Source organism: Aspergillus saccharolyticus (genome assembly GCF_003184585.1).
Source record: "Aspergillus saccharolyticus JOP 1030-1 unplaced genomic scaffold BP01scaffold_46, whole genome shotgun sequence".
Lineage (NCBI taxonomy): Eukaryota > Fungi > Ascomycota > Eurotiomycetes > Eurotiales > Aspergillaceae > Aspergillus > Aspergillus saccharolyticus.
In genome coordinates this window covers 192884-215000 of record NW_020290656.1, presented here as the reverse complement: position 1 = coordinate 215000, position 22117 = coordinate 192884, and the positions used below count along the sequence as shown (strand labels likewise).

Genomic DNA, 22117 nt, shown 5'->3' with positions numbered 1-22117 from the left:
ATTATGCTTTCAATGATCTCTGCATCATTCACGCTTAAATCCTCTTATCATACAATGTGTCCCCATAATCATTTGAGACTAGAACGCCCATACGCCCACGCATACATCCCAACGACTTTTGTTCTATCCAAGCTCCGCTCGCTGCCTAGTGTCCGAAGTTCATCGCTTGGGTCAGCGCAATGCGTTTACTGTAAGGACTAAGACTCCTCTCTCGCCGGGGCGGAGGGAGTTGCTGACCGGGGCCGCGCCCGCCGCCACTGCCTACAGGATCCGGGCGGGATTGCGCCTTGCGATGGTTTGGGTCTTGATAGTCGCTCCTCGTCGCCAGCGGAGGAGTCACGGATCTTCTGTTCTTGGCCATTCGACTGCGATCAGCACTATGGCTTCTAGACCGATCCCGTCGTCCACCATCCGGCGACAGGTTCCTGGGCCGCCCTCGTTCCTCCGGACTCGAAGCGCGACGTCTCCGCCTTGTGTTTCTGTCATCTGACCACTCCCGCGACCGAGACCGAGAATCTCTCTCTCCAGAGGTGTAGGATGCAATGGAGTGAGTAGAAGGCGAGTCACTATAGCGTCTCTTTCTGCGGCTGGAAGGACGAGAGGACATGGACCTTCTCCGCTCTTGCCTGCGAGACGGCGACCGCGAGTGGGATCGACTGGTTGAGATGGTCGATACAGAGCTTGCCGAATGCGAAGAAGCCGAGCGTGCGCGCTTCGATAAGTGAGTACCGCTGTGCAACGGATCTACCTGATCTAAATCTCTCTTGCGACCTCGTTCTTCCTCATGCCTGGTCAAAGTCTCATGATTGGGCTCTTTCCTATTGCTCTATCAGTTTCTGTTCTTCCGGGGACGTAAAAGGCATCAGCAGACTCACGTGCGCAAGGCATCCTTATAGGCATCATTCGTTAGTTGCGGCCGTAGTTTGGGGTTCTGCAACTGCTGAGTGCGCGATGGGCGAGACATATAAGGCCGCTCCTGCGCGGTGACCTTACATTCATAGCTGTAATGCCGTGCTGGAACAAGGTCAGTTGGCGATCATGAGGAGTATGAGAGTTGAGGACATATCTCGTTGTAAGCACTTTTGACACAGGGTGCTGGCTGTTGCCTTGCTAGGGCCTCTAAGCCCGGGGGCGTTGCGATACCGATTCATCCAGAACAGCCCTCGACCCAGTCGAGGCTAGGGGAGTTTGGGAAAAGAGGATGAGAGGAGCACGAAAGGGATGTGACCACGGAGATATATTCCAGCCTCTGATTACCTCACCTGAACCAATAGATAGTAGATAGTAAGTAGTAGTAGTACTACTACGTACCTCAGGCTTTGTCCTCCGCGGCTGTCTGTTCCCACCGACCAACAACCATGTCGGATCGAAACAGCCAGGCGCGCGGCTAAAGTCACCTGCCCATTAAATGCCTGAGGCCTGCAAAATGCTTCCCGTCGCTCCCCGTCGTTCCTCCTTCAGCCCAAAAGAAGAATCCATCCCATCCCATTACTATTACCCACCCGCGCATAGTAGCGACGGATTCAACCCACTGCGACCACATCCTCTACAGTACGTACTTATTCACTGTCTGTCTGTCGGTCCTCCGTTCAATTTGTTCTCCAAGGGTGGTTGTTCGTCTTTTGCCCCCCCTTTTTTTTTTTTCTATTTCCCTTGAAGCAGGATATCCTTCTCTCCCCACTCTCTCACTCTCCCCTCTTCCCTCTTCCCCGATTTGTTCACAAGCCTTTTTCCCCCTTCCCCAGAAGATAATCGGACGCCTATCGGAGAGGATCATGATTCGATCATTCTGACCATTGTGTAAAGACCAGTCATCTTTCTTCTCAAAGCTGCTCTACCGACTATCCTCGTGTCTCCCGTCATTCGCATTCTTCCCCTAATCAAATCATTCACCTTGCTCTCCGCTTGGCCTAAGAGACGGCTGTGTGGTTGAAGACCGCGGTTCTAACCTCAAAGCAGCTTTCCTTATGGCGAATTACGTTTCCCAGAGATGTGCCGTCTTTCTTTTTGGGCTTGTGTGAAGTGGGTTCTTTGAGTGGCTTTTGATCAATTCGATTCACGGTTTTTTATTTCGCCAATTTTTCGCAGGCTCCGAGTACGATCTTGCCCTTCCTCTCATAGGGATTCCCCATTCAGTCGTTGGCTCCCTACTCGTTCGATTTTCACCTTCCGAAAAAGAGAACGTCTGGAAGAGATTGAGGTCCGACGGAAAACGTTCGCATGATAATGGCATCAGGTTCTATGAGGGACGAGCATCGTCTCTCCTTTGCAAAGGTTGGTGGTCCCGGTGCACCACCAAGAGTCTGGTCTCAGATCTTGCCTGACACGCCATTACAGATTGCTGCAATGCCTCCACCATTTGGATCAGGTGCTTCCATGCCACCTGACGAGCTACACGATTCTCAGTCGACTGAAGTTCCATCGTCTTCTGGACTGTATGATTCCCACGACATTCATTCTGGCCAGTCAAGCCCTAGCAACACTCATAACGATTCCGTTGCCAACGACCGCACTGTCGACGGTCTTTCCCAGGCCGTTCAGGGCATTGATTTGTCGGAAAAGAAGTATCATGATGATCCTGATTTTCCTAGCGAAGGTCCAGGAAATGGATCACTGAAACGAGAAACTTCCTTTGACGAGGATGACAGAACTCATCTCTCAAGTTCTTCGACCAAGCCGACGAGTTTCGATTCGAAGAGCATGGCGTCAGTCACCACGTTTGCCATGGATGAGAAGGACTCTTTGCGTCCTGATGACAGTGCCAGCGTACAAGCTATTGATGAGGAAGAATCTCTCTCCGGGCCTGCCTCTAACGCACCGAATTCGTTGACAGGATCCGATTCGGGTGCCCGCGGGTTTAGAGATATACAAGGACCGCGGGCAATCCTTCAGCCGACAGGACAATTGTATCCTGATGGGACCCAGCACAGTAACGGTGCCTTGCTTCCCGATGCGATTTCTAGCGGCTTTCTTGCCTCCAACTCTGAAGGGTTTCAAGCAGGTCGACCCATACACGGTTTCCCCTCAGAACCAGATGAGAAGCTACTCGAGGCCATGAAGTCCCCGAAAGACCGACTTCTCATTTTGCAGCTAGAGGAGAAGGTTCGTCATTTCATTGAGAACTCCAAGTAAGTCCCTATCCCAATCATGCCGCCTTGAAATTGTCTCTAATAGTTGAGTATAGGGAGCATTCGCTGGAACTCCCTCCCTCCAATGCGTTCGGAAGACTCTTGGCTCACAAATTGGGCGACTACTACCATCTGACTCACTTTGTGGATAATAACGTCACGTCCGTCAGACTTCACAGGACACCGTTTTGTCGGCTGTAAGTTGGGTGATATGAATTCTATCCCAAAATAGGTGCTGATTTCTTGCTAGTCCAACGCCTCTCGCCATGATATATGCAGCGAACAATAGCACACCCCCACCTGCGATGCCCGCCATGAAAATCATGAGGCGTGCGGGTAGTGAGCGACCTTCAACCGAAGGCAGCATCGCAGCAAGCTCTGGTTATTCAAAGGACGGATCTGAAGCTGGCGACAGCGGCAACGACGGAGATCGTGGTGGTTCATCTACAGGTGCCACTCCGGCCAAAGATAGACTGGCTTTGACCCGAGAGGAGCGAGAAGCCAAATATCAAGAAGCGCGTGAACGGATCTTCCGAGACTTCCCTGAGTCGAAGGCTGCTGCAGAGACTGTGAATGGCGATAGCAGCGCCAACATGTCGCGCTCAAGTTCAACCAGCGGACGCAAAAAGACGCACCGGCAGAAGACGCCGCATGACGATAGCTTCGAAGCCCGGTCACAATTCAATGCTTATTATCCTGGGATGCATTTCGGCAATGGATCAGGACCATTCAATATGGCCATGAATGATCCCTCCTTTTCAAATCAGCCTTGCATGGTGGGGCCCGGAGTATCTCCACCGAATATGGGCTATTCTGGTGCACAAACGGGTGCCATGTTCCCAGGTCCCGTGAACCAGAACACCATGTCCCATTACTCGATGCCGGTCTCTCCACAAATGACCCCGAGTGGGCCGTGGCCGAATGGGCCTGTGCCTCAGCAGTCTCCCTTTGCAGGATATGCATCCATCACGCAGTCCCCGGCAATGGCGTCGACGAAATCGTCACCTGCCCTTGGCAGCTATCCAATGCCCAATCCGGTACAATATCAGCAGACGCCTGGCTGGTCAACACCGCCTTACCCTGGTGGCTACCACCATCAGCCTCATCGCACCCATGCTCCTGCTCCTACTCCTGCTGCATGGACGAACTACCAGACGCAACCGCCTAACCCTACCTCTTATCCTTACACTCAGTACCCGGGTCAACCTATGAGTCCTGCGATGCAACCTCACTCTGGCTCCCACCCTATGCCCGGGAGTTTCAGCCGGTCTCCTTTCAATCCCCAGACGCGTTCATTCGTTCCGGGTGGGGCAGCTACATTAGCACGGCACCCAAACAAGGCTAATCAACATGGAATGGGTCCGTACCCTGGGATGCAGCCTGGGGTCCTCCCCCAGTGGAATGGCTATCAGGATGTCAACTCCAAGGGTCAGGACACGTTAGGGTCCGCAGGACAGAACCTTCCTCGAGGCATACCTTCTAGTGGTCGAGATTCCATTGCCAAGTGGGGCACGCCGTCTCATCTTCCGCCCAAGCCACCACCATCCGAGGTACGATCTGAATATGATATCAAGCACCGAAGCGGGCCTGCCTCTACTCCGCCCTTTCCAGGCAGCGCGCTAAACAGCAAAAATGGACCGCTCGTTGTTTCAGGAGGGACTATACTACCACGAACCAATTAACTCAGCGGGCTAGCTAGTACAACTGCTCTGCCGACGGATTGATTTCTCACCTGTTTTCTTCTTCTTCAAAAGTGCACATACTTCTTCTCCTGGCAAGCGCAGGCGAGAGAAACTTGCTATGGCGAATTTTAGTAAGGAGCAGATTGATTAAAGTATGGAAAATGCCGAACCTCCCCGCAGGGCGCAAGAATTGATTCTCGATCCATGTGGCGGGTTGCCTGGACCATGTTATAGTAAAGATCGCGACTAAGACCGGGCTTTGCATGGCGTTTGGTGTAGCTGTCTAGTTGCTTGCGAGCATGGCACAGTAGCTTTGAAACTTATATCTTCTCTTAGATCTTGCTGGTATGGGATGGTTGACAGTGCTTAGATACAGTACATGTATGGTTGAATCGATGCCGAGAAGTCTTTTGTCGTCCGAAAATTTCCAGGACTAGACAAGGTCATATCTCTTTGCTTACCGTCATGCGATTCAACAAGTTCAATTATGAAGGAGTATAGCTTGCTCGAAAGTATGATTTTGGTAGGAACCTCATCAGCTAGAAGTACAGTCATGGCCAGCCTCCATTCGACTTATAGTTGATAGAAAAGCAGCATGGAGAAATACGATACGAAATGATATAAGTTACAGGATAAAATCATCGAAAAAAAATGGCAAGAGAACCATAACAACCAGAAAAAGGCAAACCAGCGTCGCTGCCAATAGACTCTATAACCACACACACACACACGCGCGCACGAGAGCGAGGATGGACTTTCTGCCAGCGCTCTCTTTGTCTCTTCCTTCCTTCATGTAGTCCAAATCCACTGCTTTCAACCGCGCAAAGCCTGACGCTTCGACGTCTTCATGGTGGGGGTGTCTGTATAATCCGAATCCGTCGTCGTTGTTGTCGACGTCGTCGTCGTCGACAGCTTCTCCTTCTCGGCCCCCTGCCCACTGACCTTCAACTTCTGCACCGCCGCTTCCAGGGCCTCCACCCCATCCTTCCGGAACCGCGTCACCTTGCGCACATTCTGCGCAGTGAGCTGGTTGAGCGTGTCGAAGCCCTGGGCGCGCTGTCGCGCGATCGTGCGCGCCGTCAGCGCAAACCGCATATCCTTGGGCCCGTCCACGAGCTCCAGGATGGCACTCTCCGCCTTATCATCCTTCTTGGGTTCCACGCGCAGCACCCGCGTGTAGCCCCCGGGGCGGTCGGCGTAGCGGAGACGGAGATCGCCGAAGAGTTTGGGGAGGAGTTCGTGGGGGGTCTAATTATTCCATAATTCCAGTAAGTAACTGGAAGGGTTGATGCTTCTTTGTTACAAGCCTTGGGAGGGGCTTTTAAAAAGGGCCACGCATGGTTGGGAGAGTGGTTGTCTTTGGATCCTGGGTTTTGGGAAGTGGGTATGACATACGTAGAAAGTTGCCAGAGCGCTTTTGCGACTAGCCTCGGTGTTCTTCTTGCCCAGGGTGATCAGCTTCTCGGCGAGGCGTTGGGCTTCCTTGGCCTTGGCCCAGGTGGTCGTGATGGACTCGTGCGTGAAGAGGGAGGTGACCAGGTTGCGGAGGAGGGCTTGTCGGTGTGAGGACTTGCGGCTCAGGTGACGGTATTTGGCTGCACCTCCGGCCATTGTGGTTGTTTAGATTTGGGGGTTTTTGGGAGTGAGGGTGGTGAGGGTGGTGGTTTGAGGGTGTCGGTGGGATTTCTGTCTTGCCCGGATTTGCAGGGTTCAATTGGGACGGCTGACTTGAGGGGGAAATGGTCCGATTCGATTGGGTTGGAGAGGTAGAGTTGAGTTATGGTTTCGGTGTTGGGAGGGTGGTTCTAGGTTGAGAGGTATTTGGAGATCCCTCCATGCAATGAGTTGAAGTTCTGGATGCAAAAGATTCGGGTTGGCCGCGCGGGCCAATCGGAGTGTCGGCTGGGTCCGGTCCGCGCTTTTCCCTTCAATAGAGAGAGAGAGAAGATGTTCGATGCCTGGATGATGTAGTATATACCTGCAACTTTCATGCGAGGTTTTATTTTGTTCCGATCTGGATACAATCGATGTATTAGAAACTTTCTTGGATGATGCTGCTTTACTGGGTCGTTCCTTGTGAAGAACCGTTCCATTCGAACCGTGCCTCGAGTCCATTGCGAGTCTGCACTTCTCCCGTCCTCCCCGCCCTGCGCAACTTGATCATTCAATCCGACCAGTGTTTGTGAATTCCTTCACTCGAGCCAATATCATCACAGCAATGGGTTTCTTTACAGGCTTCGTAAGTACTACACCCCCTTCCTCCGCAATCATCCACCCCATAAATCTCAAGTCACAACCCAAACACCCTCACCCAAAACACACCATTGACCTACTTCAGGCGAGTGGCTTTGCATTCACCTCGACCGTGATCTACCTCACCGTCCAAGTCCACCGGTACAATCGCCTGGAGCAGCGCAACGCGATCCGCGAACAGACCCGCGCCTTGACCTGGCTGGCCTCGTCGACCGGTGCATATGACCGCCGCTTAATCCCTAGCGAGACCGAGACACCCCAGGAGCTCCCGCCCCAACGCACACAGCCAACCCTATCTGAGCTGCTCAAACATCGTTGGAACACAGAAGTGAAGTCGTACGCGAACAAGGCCTACGAGACTAGCTGGGAGGATGTGAGGGATATGGCTGTGGAAGGGTGGAGGTCGGCCGCGAGACTGGTGAAGAGCGAGTAGAAACGGCGGGGTTGTGGCTTCTTTGCATCTGGAGGTGGATCCAAGCTTTTTGCATTGTGCGTGGAGGTGTATGATATTGGGTGTGTTATTCTATTGTTCTGATACCCTTGGTTTGATGTTGGTAGGTTGGTAGTTCTTATTAAAAGTACTGGGTCTTCTCCTCTTGGGTTCGTGGTTTTACATTGTATTTTCGGCTTGTGTCTGCCACAAAGGGACAGGGCATATACATACAATGGACGTTTCTCGCCGTGGTTCAGTATGGATACTGGATAGGCGGGCTATACCACCTTGACTTCCGCTTGGACAGAGCCATCTGGCTGACATGGAGCGCTTCAGCTGCCAATCCACCTCCAATGGATTCACCCGGCATCTGCTGTAGTCTGTGTCGCCGTGCTCAGACTACTGCTATCACTCCAGATATCCTGGCTCTCTCGCTCGACAGCGCGCATAGCCTGGGCCACCTCCTCCAACTTGGCCACAACGTCCAGCACACCATTGTTCACACGGTCAAAGTAACGATCGTTTGCCTCACGTCTCTCACGCGCCAGCAGAATGTCCTTCTCAGTCTCCTCATCCAGGTTCCGAGCAGCGGTGCCATCCTCCGCGGTAGCCGGTTCCCCAGAGGCTCCAGCGCCAGCGCCGGCTACACCCCGCGACCCCTGACCCTGCGCAGCGGCAGATCCTTTGGCCGGGACCGCCTCTTTCGCATCACCAGTCTTGTCATCCGCCTCACTGCGAGCCCACGCCTGCGCGAGCTTTAGCTGCTTCGCCCGGAGCTCCTCCAGCGCCTCCGAATGCCTCTCACCAAACACATGCTCACCCGTGGTGGCGCTCAGTTCCACCTCCGAAAGTGCGCTCTGCATCTCCTGCCAGATGGCATCGGAGCCATCGATGTCGCCCTTGGACTGCTTGCGGGTGAGGAACGGCGAGGCAAAGGCGCCAGGGGTTTCAATGCCACGGGCGGATCGATTTCGTTGCAGCGGAGGCGGCGATTGACTTCCTGCTCTGCCAGCCCCGGGCCCTGTCCTACCACTGGGGCTAACGCCGACTGCCGCAGGCGGTGGTGGGATGGAGATGTTGGAGCCACTGTGCGAGGGCGGACCTTGGAAGAGAACGGGCGGGGGAAGTCGCTGGGCGCTTATCTTCCGGGCGGTTTCCATGCGGGGATCCATCTTGGGATCCATGCGGAGGGTGTTGGAAGCCATTGGTGGTTGGGAGGGGTTTGTTTTCCTGTATTACTTCGGTATATATGGTTTAGGATGGTAATTAGAAATTAAGGCATTATTTCGAGCTTTTTGGTGATGGACCCGGAAGCAGCAAAGCATGAGGTCGAAGTAGCTCTAGGTGCTATACAGGATATATGCAGTTGTCAGGTCGATAACAAGTGCCCCCATTCCGGGGGGTTTCGACCTTATCGTTATCGTCTTTTCCAAAGCACCAGGCGGTGAGAGCCGGCAGAGCCACCCGGAGAAACAAGTTTGGCCGAGGCTCCGGGCCAACCGGGTGGAATCGCCGTCCCTCGCTTAGCGGCCGTTTAGGGCGAAGGCGCACAGCAGAACATTTTCGATCTAGTCGAGCGACCGCCGGCCGTGAAAGGAAGACCCCCCCTTTGACCTTTCGACTTCTCGACATCCATCCGCCCATCCAGCCTTTCGGCGTTATCTCCATCAGTCGGTACGTATTCATCAACTCCATGCCATTGCTGTCGCTGTTCTCGACGTCTGTCTCTTGTCCTGTCCCCCGGGTTTTGCGTGTGTGATTTGCGAAAAGTTGCCCGAGAGAGTGGTAGAAATCCAGTCGCCGCTACCTTCGCCTACAACATCTATCCAAGCACGACACATCGATGATCAACCCGCCGCACACATTTCGAACTCGAGTAGCAAGAGGATGCAACCTGAAAGGGGCGAATGTGATAAGAGGAGGAACGTACATGTGATATCACGGGTCGAGAAGGAAGGAAACGGACACTCTTGAGGCCATCTCGGTTGCACATTTCACACAATCCGCGCATAAACCTGGGGGACCGGTTGAGCACACGACAGACAATCATATCCATAAAAAAAATTGGCACAAGCAGCAGTTTTGGTTATGCCCGCGATAATTAACATATGCATCTCCTGCAGTTTTCAGTCCTCCGCACATAATCCGACAAGATGGGTAAGGGACAGCCCCGTGGTTTGAACGCCGCCCGCAAGCTCGCGACCACCCGTCGCGAGAACCGTTGGGCCGACTTGCACTACAAGAAGCGCCTTCTCGGTACCGCCTACAAGTCCTCCCCCTTCGGTGGTGCTTCCCACGCCAAGGGTATCGTCCTCGAGAAGGTCGGTGTTGAGGCCAAGCAGCCCAACTCCGCTATCCGCAAGTGTGTCAAGGTCCAGCTCATCAAGAACGGCAAGAAGGTTACTGCTTTCGGTGGGTGATCCTTTTTTTTTTTTTTTCAATTTCCTGCGTGGTGGTTTTCTGTCTGGGTGTTTATCTCTTGTGGTGGATCAGCAGAAAGAGGAATGGGATGAATGATGGGATATTGGCAATACGGCACTCGTGAGAGTGGCAAAAATCAGAAGATCCACCACAGAGGACAACGCCAAACACCACACCACTTTTTGTCCGCGAATCAAATCACTGACATCTCTCCCCTCCATCTAGTCCCCAACGACGGTTGCTTGAACTTCATCGATGAGAACGACGAGGTCCTCCTCGCCGGTTTCGGTCGTAAGGGTAAGGCCAAGGGTGATATTCCCGGTGTCCGTTTCAAGGTCGTCAAGGTCTCCGGTGTCGGTCTCATGGCCCTCTGGAAGGAGAAGAAGGAGAAGCCCCGCTCTTAAGCAACCCAAACCCCATCTTTACAAAGCAAAAGGAAGATGTCGGCTGGCATGCTCCGGGAAAGGAAAATTATGATATCTTTTTTCTTTTCCGGGGGAGGGAAGGTGATCTCTGTTCTGGGCGGGGGCCCATTCCATAGCGAATGATACAAAAAATATACCACGGCTTGAGACAAGGCGAGCATTTTCTATGGTCTGGAAATTCAATTTTCTTTTTTTTTTCTTCTGTATTGCTTCACAAGAAAGGATTCAAGAAGGCTGGATGAGAACACCTGCAAATACAAACTTAATGTTTTGCGGCTTATCACGACTGTTATATCCGTTACAAGGATGGTGCCATGATTGGTCTCCTTGGGACGGGCTTTGAAATATCAAATCTCTCACAAAAACACGATGCTGTACTTTGTATAAAAGTAGATATCTGGGTTGTACTTCGCTGCTTTTTGATCTCGCAGAGTGTTCTACAACACTTCAGTAGCCAAATCCATCCGTGCGCAAAGTCAATTCGTGTAAGCATGTCTCGGGTATCGCCTCTTTATATTGTCTATGATTATTCCTTACGCCTTTTATATCCACATTGATATGTGACCTCAGCCATAAATGAATCGAGAGTTCGTGAAGATCATTTTCTTTTGTCCTCGTAAAATTTTTGTATTGATTCTGCCCTTCGGTGGGGGGTGCCTTTAAACACTGATATCTTCCTTGCGGTAGTGGTCCGACACAATACGGTACAGGTAAGATGGCGCATGTCCTCCCCTAAACAAGAAGTAATTGTTAGTATCAAGACATAGAAGATGGGAGATACTGCGGTAAGCGAGACGAACAAGTTTGTAATGTAAAGGTCGATCAGTTCCGCCGGAACATAGTCGTACAACGGATTCTGTACGTCAATCTGATCCACCAAGTCGCCGTCCTCGTACTCGATGACCTTGCTAGCGTCTCCATATTCGATCAACGAGTCGAAATCGAACGGGTATACGGGACTCAGCTTGTAGACACCGCTCACCACAACAACGGGCGTCTGATGCACCTTGGCTGCGCGAGCGATGACCCGAGTACCGGCTGCGGCAACCAGACCACCGTTGGCCAGGACAGAGTGCGTGCCTAAAATGACCTTGTTCACACGAGACATGAGTGCGAAGACCGCGGAGTCAGGAATGAGAATGACGGTAATGCCCAGGGCAATCAATGGTTTTTGGAACGACTCAGTGCTCAGAAGCTCATCGTCATGGGGATTGGCCCCGCTGACAGTGGCGTGAGTGGCTTCGTGGTTGTTGGGGTAAGATTCGGCATGGATAACAGTAAACTTCCGCTTGGCTGCAGCTTTGAGCAAGAACTTTTGAACGGTGGTTGAAGAGGTGTGAGTGAGGATGATTTCGTTGGAGTGAATGTGGTCCAAAGCATATGCCGCAATCTGGTCGTCTACCTGAGTCAATTCGTCGATGATCTCGCTGATGCCGTCCAGGACTTCAGCTCGAATGTCTTTGGTGGGTGCGTGGCCAAGGAGCCGACCGGAGGGTGACGCGGATATAGGGGTACCAGGGAGTGAATTCTCGGCCTCGGGATGCGAAAGCAGACTGAACATAGATATAGGGGCGGCCGTCAGGGCAGAGAAGGGCTGTCTCGATGCACCACGGTCGGAGCCGTCATGGCGGCCGGAAAGAGCATCGGTTGGGTCTGTGGTTATCGCTGTCCGTTAGTCCCGATACATTTCCAGCAGACATGCTACGACCATACCGTCGAGACCACGAGGAGTCTGGGGTTGGCTTTCAGAGCCAGCTTCGCTCAAATTGAAGTCACCCTCACGGTCGTCTTCAGCCTCGTCGCGAATCAATCCGAGCACACGCCGGACAATGTTGCCCACCACCATCTCTCGGGGCTGCGCTGCCATAAGCCGCCTACCGACATGCTGCACTCTTTCGATCAACTTGCTGGCGTCGTTCGTTCTGGAGGCCGAAATGACACCGCGGAGGAGATAGGCGGTCGCAGTTGCACACGATCTGGAATGGCGGATTTGTCTGCGCTTGAGCAGCCTGGTGGTGTGTCAGTATAACTCGACACGAATTGCAACCGACAGTCGCGTGACATTGAAGACGCACGAGATCAAATTGTCAATCGATGTATCAATGGGATTCGTCTTCAAAGTCTTGAGGAAGGACGCCAGACCCGGCGTCAAAGGTCCCGAGGTAGCAGGCATTTTTGTTCTGAATGTATGGGATTGAAGCGGCCAAGTATTCTTATTCAAAGCTGTAAAGTCTAACAGGACGGATGGTGACCAAGCTTCGATGGTGTGTCGAGCTATATGCAGCATTAGTGAGGCAGAACGGTGGGGGGTCATTGAGTTGGTCGCACAAGTCGCATACCTGAGAAACTCCTTGTGGGGGTTCAGCGCGCTCGCAACAACCTTCGGACTCACGGATTGATCGCCTCAAGGGCTTATGAAAGAAAGAAGAGTTACTTCTGCAGAGTCAAACCGGGAATCAGTGAGGAAGAAATGCACAGAGAGCAGCGGACGAGACCAGTAGCAAAGAAGAAGAAGGAGGAGGAGGGGGGAGTCAAAGGCGGAAGAGTCAGTCAGTAGTGGAAGAAGTGGGATGTGACGGAGGGAGATTTTGCCCGCTCGGCCCAACGAACCATCGCAGCAACAGCAGCAACAGCAACAGCAAGCAGCCCATACATACAGATTGGTTGCCTTCCTCCACCTTTTCACTCCCTCTTTCTCTTCCTCCTCCTTCGCACTTCCGGCGTCTTCCTTCATCTTTCCTCTCTCCCACACACACCCTCTTCTATTCTACTAAATCTCAGTCCCTTGCCGACTGCCCGATTATAGCCAGTCCTCTTCCCAAACTGTGAGGGGCTTCCCTACGCTTCCTGTTCCGTCTTCTTTCCGCGCTCTCTGGCGCCTCACTCCATCCCGCTTATCCGTCGGTTAAGCCAAGGACTACACCGAACGGCTATCGCTCACCGGGTTGCCCATCGAAAACAACAGGTTGGGGTCAACCGCCAACAGATATTAGCACGGGTTGTCGACTGGCGCATTGAGGTCGGTAAAGCTCCATGTCTTGCTTCCCTGCATCGCATCTCCTTCAGTTACTTCGTGACATGACCTGGTGCTGACCGGCCGCCTCCGCTCAACATCACTAGACACCTGCGCCAGCCCGGACACCCGTGGCCCATCTCGGAAGATGAACTCACTGAATATCTTGTCATCCCGAGTCATCGGTCAACCGACCGGTCCGAGTAGGAGTCGCCAACGGTCTCGATCGCAAGGAGAGGTTCCCCGAACGATTGAACCAGGAGACCTTGCCAAATTTCGGTCCTATAGCGAAAGTAACTTTCACGCCTCGGATCACCATGAGAAAAGCCCTGATGAGACATCTGTTGCACCAGATGATCCCGTTCATGAATATACGTTTGATGAGAAATCGCCCCTGTTACGAAGTCTATCTAAAGATCGGTCCCTGGCCACAAACAGCACCCTAGGGCTGTTTGTTCACCGATTTTTTGATGTCATTGCCGAGACGATTAAGTTCATTCTGACTACGCTTGCCGCGCCTGGTTTATTTGTCGCCCACTGCTTTCGCGAAGCTGACGGTCATTACTCTCCACTGGCTCCGGTTCGCAAGATCAGCCGCTTACTTTCACATCGTTCCAAAGAGTCAGACCCTGGCGCGGCGGGCAAAGGAGCTACTCCGACGAATGGCAAGCAACGAAATTTACGACGACCCAAAACTTATAGATCACGCGAATCCATCGCCTCAAGTACGTCCGAGTCGGAGGGTGATCGGCGAAGCACCAAGGGACTCAGCAGCAGTCGTTCTCGGTCCGTCAAGTCCAAGTCTCCCAGTCCAGAGCATGTACCAAATGATAACACTCCCCGACGGTCTATTCGGATCAAGCTCCATAACGAAGAGGCGCTCAAGCGGCAGCGACAGCGTCGTTCCCAAAGCACAGATCTTGGACAAGCGTCGCAAAATGGATCCCAGAATACTCTCAACCTTGATAGCTTGAAATCTCCTACATCCCCGTCCGTACATCGTGTTACTCGGTACCCACATTCGCCGGTTCCTCCTCGACCGCTGATTCCCCAGCGTATACCTTCCTACACGCCAAATATGCGCAGCACAAAGAGCCCACAAAAGACCTTGGTTCTCGATCTCGACGAAACCCTCATTCACTCTTTGGCCAAGGGAGGCCGCATGTCCAGCGGTCACATGGTTGAAGTTAAGCTGTCAACGCCAATGACGACCGCTCTGACTCCTGGCGGGCCGCCTACCACGCTTGGTCCGCAACATCCCATCCTATACTATGTCCATAAACGGCCACACTGTGATGAGTTCTTGCGTAAGGTGTGCAAATGGTACAAGTTGGTCATCTTCACTGCGAGTGTGCAAGAGTACGCCGACCCGGTCATCGACTGGCTGGAGCAGGAGCGGAAATACTTCCACGCGCGGTATTACCGCCAACACTGTACCTTTCGCAATGGCGCTTACATTAAAGATCTCAGCTCTGTTGAGCCAGACCTGAGCAAAGTGATGATTTTGGACAATAGTCCTATGAGTTATATTTTTCACGAAGGTGTGTACAAAGGGTATGGAAACCAGATGAGTTCACATCACTGATATCTCAACCGCAGATAACGCAATCCCCATCGAGGGCTGGATTAATGATCCAACCGACAACGGGTTGCTCCATCTCGTCCCCATGTTAGAAGCTCTACAGTATGTAACCGATGTGCGGGCTTTTCTAGCCTTGCGTAGAGGGGAAACAGAATCTTAGCTTGACGAGGACAAGATGCACCGGGGTCGAGAGGTGTGCGACTTAAGGCTTAATATAATAATAAACCCTCCCTTTTGCACAGAACCAGAGAACCGAAGAGGAACTCTGGCTGGAAAATCACCAAAGCTTGATGATGTCCTTTTCCTTTCACGAAACTCTTATAATGCATGCATACTTATCAAGACTCTCACGTCTCTGCTCCTGTATAGATGAGGGAAAGGGACGTGAGGGGGAGTGATCCTATGGTTTTTGTTACCTGATCTTCGCTTCTTTCATCATTCCTTTCCAGATAATATTTCCATTCATTAGGCTTCTCTCGCTCCCATCTTCTGCTCTTGGTCATGGTTGATTGACAAACATGGTTACTGAATTTATCTCAAGTCTCGTACTGCACACTCCACCCCCATGGACAGGCTCAAGTTGTGTCGGTCGGTAGTATGTGGCTACCTGCCCCGTCCACGTCAATTAGGTTTTGTACAGCGGTTCAAACAGCTTCGAATGGTGCGTGAGAATACTTTATAATTGAGTGTTTTGGAATGTCGTTCTCGGTGGAGGGGATCGACCATACTTTGAAGAAGCATTCTAGAAGATCTGACTATATATCTCACACGCTATCAGTGACAACTGAGTCATCGTCGTCTGCGGCCGGACTTAATTGCATAAGTACCACACGATTTGGCATCTGGCGCGCAATAAAACTATCACTTTCCAGATGCCATGGAGGCAAGCTGCATTTTGTCTTGGCTTTATATCTACTGAAGGTGTCACGAGGGGGGGAAAGGTCTATCTGGCTCTATATCTATCTACTCGATGCCTTGGCGAAGGTCGCGTATATCATTACCCGTTTGGGTAATTCGTTCCTATCGCGGGGCCCGGTCCGGCTTATCGGTCACACCTGCTCCGAGATCGCAGGGAGGGGTACCTCAAGGTGGGGGGTTGGTTGGGAGGGGGGGAGGTGGTGCATATGATGGACTCCTCAAGATGCAATCGTGGTTAGGAAGGCAGCAGAGGGGGAATCAGGCAATCAAGGAAGTCTTTTGGAATTTTTATTGAACAATGTGCTAAATACAATCGACAGTCTTATGGGATATATTTACAGCCCCTTGGCTTGCTTGGCCTCGGTCAGAGCCTCCTTCAAGGCGGCAATGGCCTTGTCGATGTCCGACCGGTTGGGATCGGTGACACTGACGCCCATGTGGCCGAAACGGATGTACTTGGTGGCCACCTCCTTGTGCAGACCCGCTGCGAAGATCACACCGCGCTTCAACAGGCCCGGCAGCACGTCGGGGGGTGTCAGGCCCTCGGGCAGCCAGATGGCGGTCATGGCGTGGGCCTGGTTCTCCGGGACGGCGGCCACCTGCTTCAGGCCGAGCTCGGCGACGGCAGCCTTGACGCGGTCGGAGGCAGCACGGTGGATGGCATAGCGCTCAGTGATGGGGCGCGCGGTAATCTGGGAGAGGGTGGTGTGCAGAGCGTGGACGAGCTGGGTCGGGGGCGTGGCGAAGTAAGAGGGCTTGAAATTCTCGTAGTTCTGCATGATGGGCAGCCAGTTGGCGATCGAGGCGTAGTACGAGGCAGGGGCGGTCTTGCGGGCCTTGAAGGTGTCGAGGGCCCGGCCGGACAGCATCAGAATGCTGAGACCGGGAGGGCAGCCGATAGCCTTCTGGCTGGCCGTCAGCACGACATCGAGATCCCACTCATCGAACGCAATCTCCTCGCAGCCGACACTGCACACTCCATCGACGACGACCAGCGTCTCGGGGCTGATGCGGCGCACAATCTCGGCCACGCGCTTGATGTCGCTCAACACTCCGGTTGACGTGTCGACATGGGTGATGGTGATGATCTTGTAGGGCTTCTCCTTCAGGGCCTGCTCGATCTGGTCGAACGAAGGCCGCTCGCCGATGGGGGCCTTGAGCTGGGTGGCATGGGCCCCGTAGGTCTCAATGCAGTTGGCGAAGGAATCGGCAAAGTAACCGGTGTGGAGGACAAGGGCATTTTCTCCCTTCTCGATCAGGTTGGAAGCTACAACATCCCAGCCCAGAGTGCCACTGCCGGAGATGACGAAAGGCTGAGCGGCGGGATTGGAGGATTGGAAGAGCTTGCGCACGAGCGACAAGGTCTCACCGAAGGTCTTGACAAATCCGGGAGCGACGTGACTCTCGCTGAGACAACATAAAGCGGTTAGAGACGGCTGAGGCAAAGGTATGGTTCAATGACAGAGAGCAATGATGGGGAAGGGAGAACAGAGGTTTGGGGAAGGAGGGGTAATCCGGACTTACGCATAGTGGGACATGGACTGGAGGACAGCATCGTCGAATTCGATGGGCCCCGGAATCAGCAGGGTATTGTGGGGAGGTTGGGAAGACATTTTGGGCGGAGAGGAAGATGGAGTGGTGGGAGACGGAGGGAGGGAAGATGAAACGGAGCGGTCGATGGGTTTATATTCGAGATCGTCCGGGGCGAGGGAATTCCTCTCGGTCGAGAACGGGGTGTTAAGCTCAGGCAGCGGGAGTCGCTGATCCAGGTGTCTGGAGATCAGGCTCAAGCGCTGCTGCGTCCGTTTGGCCGCCAGCTTTCCGAAAGGTCGGCTCTCGACGGGAGAGCCCGTTTAGAGGTTGAGATGGAGGGGAGACCCAGACGTTAACTCGCCGGGGAGAAGGAGGGGAAAAGCAGGAGCAGCGGCTAATCGGGGATCGCCGGGGTTGCTTTCCGTATAGATTGCTTGGAGATAGTGTGAAGATGAGGTGGAAACGAGTTTCGATGTAGTTATGTGTAATGGTGTCAAGACGATGTCTACGAACGGGGTGAAGTTCAGTCGAGGAGAATTTTCCGACTTCTGGGTGGTCCCTTTTCCCCTTTGGCGCGTTATTCTCTCTACCTATCGGCCGTAAAAGCGAGGGATGCCTCCAACGGGCGGGCCCTGCCGTGGATCAATTGGGGAATGATTTCAAAAGACACATTGCATTGAGTCATCAAACTAGTGCATGAGCAAGATTGAGGATAGTATATCCGAGCAGCGACTCGAGTTATTCGTTGACGTGCAGTGGACCAACTCCTCCGCAGTACTTGCTGATGCGATCCTGCCTACTTGCTCCGTACTCCCATATACTGATGCAACCGAGGTGGATGATTCAATTGCTGTTCTGGCTCAGGAGACAGGCACCATACAATCGGCGAAGTTATGCCCTTCGTCAGACTGTCCCACACTCACTCATTCTCCTCATTGATCCTCATACCCCAACGCCCTCTCAGACTCCATGATGTTCCAGCAGGTGCAGTCCAGTACGCAGGAACGCAGCCTCATAGATGCAAGCAGTTGGACTAATCCGAAATAACTCCTGTGTTAGGGCTTAGGGCTATGCTTGTTCGGCGTCGCAATGGCCGACAGAGGCTTACGGTAAGCTTTCCCCGCGCCGCTCCCATCGGTAGGGGCCCAGATAAGTCACTCCCTCTTAGGCTCTTACTCTAGGTAACTTAGCTTAATTGATATCTCCATCCGACAACTGTGCATTCCCGACGCCTGCGTCTCTCATTAACCTTAAAACTATATACACACCTCATAGACTCATTGCTCATTCTGGAATGGGCCCTTGAGTGACTGCATTACCGCCCAGAATGACTTCGCGCTTGGTCCTGGTCATTGGTGACCTGTTCATCCCTGACAGAGCTCCCGTATGTCGCTGGTTCTTGACTTCCCACCCTCCCCCAAACCCCCGCTTTAAATAATCAATAGTCGACTGACCTTGTAATCTACTAATGCATAGGACCTTCCCGCAAAGGTGCGACTTTCTGACCTGCCGTGACACTGGGTCCTGGTGACGCTTGCTATTTATGCTCCCTATTAACACCATCACAAAAACAGTTCAAAAAACTCTTGACGCCGGGCAAGATCGGCCAGATTCTCTGTCTCGGTAACCTGACTGATCGCAGCACATACGAGTTTCTCCGGCAGGTGGCGCCTGATCTACAACTGGTTAAGGGCGATTTCGATGTTGATTCTCCGAATCTACCTCTCTCGAAAGTGGTGACCCACGGTAGCCTGCGCATCGGATTCACTCATGGCCATACCATCATCCCCCCGGGCGACGCGGATGCGCTTCTGATCGCCGCACGTCAGATGGATGTGGACATTCTGCTTTGGGGAGGTACCCACCGTTTCGAGGCGTTTGAACTGGAAGGCCGTTTCTTCATCAACCCTGGTAGTGCTACGGGTGCGATGAGCACAGGATACTGGGCCGAGGGAGATGAGCCCACCCCCAGTTTTTGTCTGATGGATGTGAGTTGCAATTGCGCGACGGAAAACCTTACAGAGCCTGGTGCTAATGATCGTTGCAGATCCAAGGAGATGTTCTCGTACTCTATGTCTACCAGTTGAAGACGGACGCCAATGGGGCTGAGACAGTCGCGGTGGAGAAAGTATCTTACCGCAAGAACAATACTGCATCTTCATGAGTTGACGCTTTTTATCTATTTCTCTTGTACATAATCATAGATCAGATACGATAATGACTTCCTCCTTGTTGGTCGACTCCTTCAGCCTTGCCTGAAAAAAGAAGGAAGAGACTCGAATGCCTAAGCTCGCATGACTTTACAGCTTAGGCTGCCCGCTACAAGCGATGAATTATCGGGCGACTCCAAGTATAGGCTGGAAAGAGCAACACGTTCGGGTGGATGATAAATGAGCGAGTAGCGGCAAGTGCTTGCACTTTTGGGTAGACATTTCGGTGATTCGTAGTTTGGTCAGGGGTAGGAACTGTAGGAGAGCTTTCTCCTTGCCGTAGTCTAAACTCTTGATCCCATTTTGAAGGTCTTTCGTTGAAGTGGCCCCAAGAATTGCTGGAGAGCTATTAGTATTAACTCTTGCGAGTATTGGGTCTCGCTGCAGTTTTTCATCGCGATCAGTCAAAGCCAAGCCTTGAATATACTGATCCATGGGTACAGACTGTTACAATGCATGTGGTCCAGCATATATATCGCCTCGTCTAGTCGATGGACCGAGTGACTGAAAAATCGATCGTTGCAGGATGACGCTCGAATCTCGACAGCGTTCCGCCCGCCGCCGCTATTGACCCCGAGTAAGTCGACGGCGGACATTGATTGACAAAGGGCTAAGCCGGAAGAAGCAAGCAGTAACTTCGGGGACAATCAAACGCGAGCATCACGTTTGCTCTCCTCCACCTTTCAATCTTCCATTTGATCCATCTTTGTCAATTTCCCTCTCTCCAACGCCCGCTGCAGATTGAGTCCTGGAAGTGATATACCGTATCGCTCCTATCTTATCGGATCTTGTATTTTTCCAGCAGATTTCCTACCCGCAGCTCACTTGACCAGCCGCGGGAAGCTATCGGTGCCCGCTCAAGCTTTCACTTTGCGACTTGGTGCTGTTGAACGGACACGGACTACTAAATCCACAACCCTCCTATACAACATGGCGGCAGAAGAACACAAGATCGAGGATGAGCATGTGGAGCAACCCGAGGAAGCTGGTGACGACGAGGTAAGGATCATCCGTGATTTGACCTGGGACTGCTCGCTGGGAATTTGAGCACTGGCTCCCATTCACTTTCATCACCTAATCCATACATTCTGTATATTGGCACTGATTCTAACACGGCTCTGTCACTCATGTAGGAGGAAATCGCCGCGATGAAGAAGCGGGTCGCCGAGATGGAATCCGAAGCCGCCAAGCTGCGCGAGATGCAAGCCACGCTCGACCAGCAGTCGGAGAATCTACGCGAGGACAAAGAGGAGATCGACGCTCGGAGTATCTTCGTCGGCAATGTGGACTACGGTGCTTCCCCCGAGGAAATTCAGGCACACTTCCAGAGCTGTGGCTCGATAAATCGGGTCACCATCCTTTTGGATAAGTTCACCGGACAACCTAAGGGGTATGCTGTTGCGCAATAAATTCCAGCCGTTTGTATATGAGATTGGCTGACCTTTGTCGACTCCAGGTATGCCTATGTTGAGTTTGCAGAGCCTAGTCTGGTAGCCCAGGCCCTTGTGTTGAATGAGAGTGTCTTCCGCGGCCGAAACCTGAAGGTATCAACTCCTACGCAGCCCCCACCCCCCCTCCCCTTTCTTTCATTGCCATTAGTGGCTGACTGGTTGGTGATATAGGTCGTCCCCAAGCGCACCAATCTGCCAGGCATGACCCGGGGACGTGGACGGGGTGGCTTCCGTGGCGGTCGGGGTTATCGCGGAGGCTTCGCGCCTCGGGGAGGTTATCGCGGTGGCTACCGTGGCCGGGGTCGGGGCTATGCTCCTTACTAGAGAGTTGTGATGCGCAACTCCAGTATACACGGGGTAGTGTTTGTTTTGCGCAAGGAAGGGTCTCTAAGAGGTCACCGCACGCAACCCCAGCGCTAGGAAGGCATCCGAGCTGACCATGATGATCGCTCCGCGGCACGCGTACGCGTCTCTGAACGAGGAGGGGGAAACCACATTTTTTCAAATTGTCTTTGGAGTCGATTTACTGGAACGTACTTTTGTATGATAACCATTCTGGCAATCTCGGACTGGGTCAGATAGGCGGAACACCTGTGATATCATTAAACTACAGAGAATAGCTTTACGGGCAGAAATTGCCCGCCAAGACTCCCTTCAGAGGACAATCATGACCCATGAGAACATGCTTGACAGAAAATCATGCAGCACACAATCGGATTCTGCCGTTGAGAACTAGTCCTTCTAGACAGCTTCCTGTTCTCCTCCTTTCCACAGAAATGAGGGTGATCGGGTCCCGGTCTGTCATGGTCTCGGTCCGTAGAAATGACTAATGGACAGGGAGACCGAAAGATGGCGTCACAGCGGTTCAGCCACGAGCTAATTACGATATCACGTTTGAGCAAGTTAACCTGAATGGCCTTGTAGCCTCGAGTCCGGGTAAGGACCGGCACGGCCGGTATTTCAACCAGTCTAGAAGGCGATGCTGATGAGTTTACCCAGTGAAGCAGAGCAGAGCCACTGGAATCGCGACGCTCGTCGAGTCCTTGTCCCCACTATCCACGAAGAGTC

The 22117-nt window shown here is 52.8% G+C and overlaps 11 protein-coding genes across 11 annotated transcripts; 6 read left to right on the top strand and 5 right to left on the bottom strand.

Annotated features, from left to right (window-relative positions):
* Positions 1–6: 6 nt before the first annotated feature.
* Positions 7–1324, bottom strand: BP01DRAFT_418691 (zinc finger CCHC-type containing 10). Its single transcript, XM_025579346.1, has 3 exons — positions 1067–1324; positions 876–1011; positions 7–818 (listed from the first exon to the last, which is right to left on the bottom strand). The coding sequence occupies exons 1-3, from the start codon at positions 1149–1151 to the stop codon at positions 146–148; spliced, it is 894 nt and encodes a 297-aa protein (XP_025427523.1). The 5' UTR covers positions 1152–1324; the 3' UTR covers positions 7–145.
* Positions 1325–2077: 753 nt separating this feature from the next.
* Positions 2078–4993, top strand: BP01DRAFT_167594 (putative R3H domain protein). Its single transcript, XM_025570749.1, has 4 exons — positions 2078–2274; positions 2338–3128; positions 3185–3325; positions 3379–4993. The coding sequence occupies exons 1-4, from the start codon at positions 2221–2223 to the stop codon at positions 4808–4810; spliced, it is 2418 nt and encodes an 805-aa protein (XP_025427522.1). The 5' UTR covers positions 2078–2220; the 3' UTR covers positions 4811–4993.
* A 347-nt stretch (positions 4994–5340) lies between these two features.
* On the bottom strand, positions 5341–6642 carry BP01DRAFT_327606 (mitochondrial 54S ribosomal protein bL17m). The gene is made up of 2 exons (XM_025572917.1): positions 6206–6642; positions 5341–6058 (listed from the first exon to the last, which is right to left on the bottom strand). Exons 1-2 carry the CDS (start codon positions 6419–6421, stop codon positions 5624–5626), a joined length of 651 nt encoding a protein of 216 aa, XP_025427521.1. The 5' UTR covers positions 6422–6642; the 3' UTR covers positions 5341–5623.
* A 141-nt stretch (positions 6643–6783) lies between these two features.
* Positions 6784–7650, top strand: BP01DRAFT_349019 (MICOS complex subunit Mic12 family protein). The gene is made up of 2 exons (XM_025573746.1): positions 6784–7049; positions 7149–7650. The coding sequence occupies exons 1-2, from the start codon at positions 7029–7031 to the stop codon at positions 7494–7496; spliced, it is 369 nt and encodes a 122-aa protein (XP_025427520.1). The 5' UTR covers positions 6784–7028; the 3' UTR covers positions 7497–7650.
* Positions 7651–8865, bottom strand: BP01DRAFT_360356 (DUF5315 domain-containing protein). The gene has a single exon (XM_025575898.1). It carries the CDS (start codon positions 8699–8701, stop codon positions 7856–7858), a length of 846 nt encoding a protein of 281 aa, XP_025427519.1. The 5' UTR covers positions 8702–8865; the 3' UTR covers positions 7651–7855.
* A 628-nt stretch (positions 8866–9493) lies between these two features.
* rps23 (40S ribosomal protein uS12) lies at positions 9494–10489 on the top strand. Its single transcript, XM_025570748.1, has 2 exons — positions 9494–9908; positions 10143–10489. Exons 1-2 carry the CDS (start codon positions 9650–9652, stop codon positions 10319–10321), a joined length of 438 nt encoding a protein of 145 aa, XP_025427518.1. The 5' UTR covers positions 9494–9649; the 3' UTR covers positions 10322–10489.
* A 461-nt stretch (positions 10490–10950) lies between these two features.
* BP01DRAFT_167426 (translation initiation factor eIF2B subunit beta) lies at positions 10951–12809 on the bottom strand. The gene is made up of 5 exons (XM_025570747.1): positions 12735–12809; positions 12418–12616; positions 12056–12351; positions 11143–11995; positions 10951–11074 (listed from the first exon to the last, which is right to left on the bottom strand). Exons 2-5 carry the CDS (start codon positions 12513–12515, stop codon positions 11002–11004), a joined length of 1320 nt encoding a protein of 439 aa, XP_025427517.1. The 5' UTR covers positions 12516–12616; positions 12735–12809; the 3' UTR covers positions 10951–11001.
* Positions 12810–13014: 205 nt separating this feature from the next.
* On the top strand, positions 13015–15580 carry nemA (Nem1-Spo7 phosphatase catalytic subunit NEM1). Its single transcript, XM_025573745.1, has 2 exons — positions 13015–14896; positions 14955–15580. The coding sequence occupies exons 1-2, from the start codon at positions 13504–13506 to the stop codon at positions 15095–15097; spliced, it is 1536 nt and encodes a 511-aa protein (XP_025427516.1). The 5' UTR covers positions 13015–13503; the 3' UTR covers positions 15098–15580.
* Positions 15581–16118: 538 nt separating this feature from the next.
* BP01DRAFT_360353 (alanine--glyoxylate transaminase) lies at positions 16119–17491 on the bottom strand. The gene is made up of 2 exons (XM_025575897.1): positions 17380–17491; positions 16119–17262 (listed from the first exon to the last, which is right to left on the bottom strand). Exons 1-2 carry the CDS (start codon positions 17466–17468, stop codon positions 16191–16193), a joined length of 1161 nt encoding a protein of 386 aa, XP_025427515.1. The 5' UTR covers positions 17469–17491; the 3' UTR covers positions 16119–16190.
* A 1224-nt stretch (positions 17492–18715) lies between these two features.
* Positions 18716–19552, top strand: BP01DRAFT_377001 (vacuolar protein sorting-associated protein 29; the record flags this gene model as incomplete). Its single annotated transcript, XM_025576986.1, has 4 exons — positions 18716–18772; positions 18865–18879; positions 18963–19376; positions 19436–19552. The coding sequence occupies 4 exons, from the start codon at positions 18716–18718 to the stop codon at positions 19550–19552; spliced, it is 603 nt and encodes a 200-aa protein (XP_025427514.1).
* A 690-nt stretch (positions 19553–20242) lies between these two features.
* BP01DRAFT_349001 (polyadenylate-binding protein) lies at positions 20243–21759 on the top strand. The gene is made up of 4 exons (XM_025573744.1): positions 20243–20597; positions 20732–20988; positions 21055–21142; positions 21221–21759. Exons 1-4 carry the CDS (start codon positions 20529–20531, stop codon positions 21371–21373), a joined length of 567 nt encoding a protein of 188 aa, XP_025427513.1. The 5' UTR covers positions 20243–20528; the 3' UTR covers positions 21374–21759.
* The last annotated feature ends 358 nt before the right edge of the window (positions 21760–22117 follow it).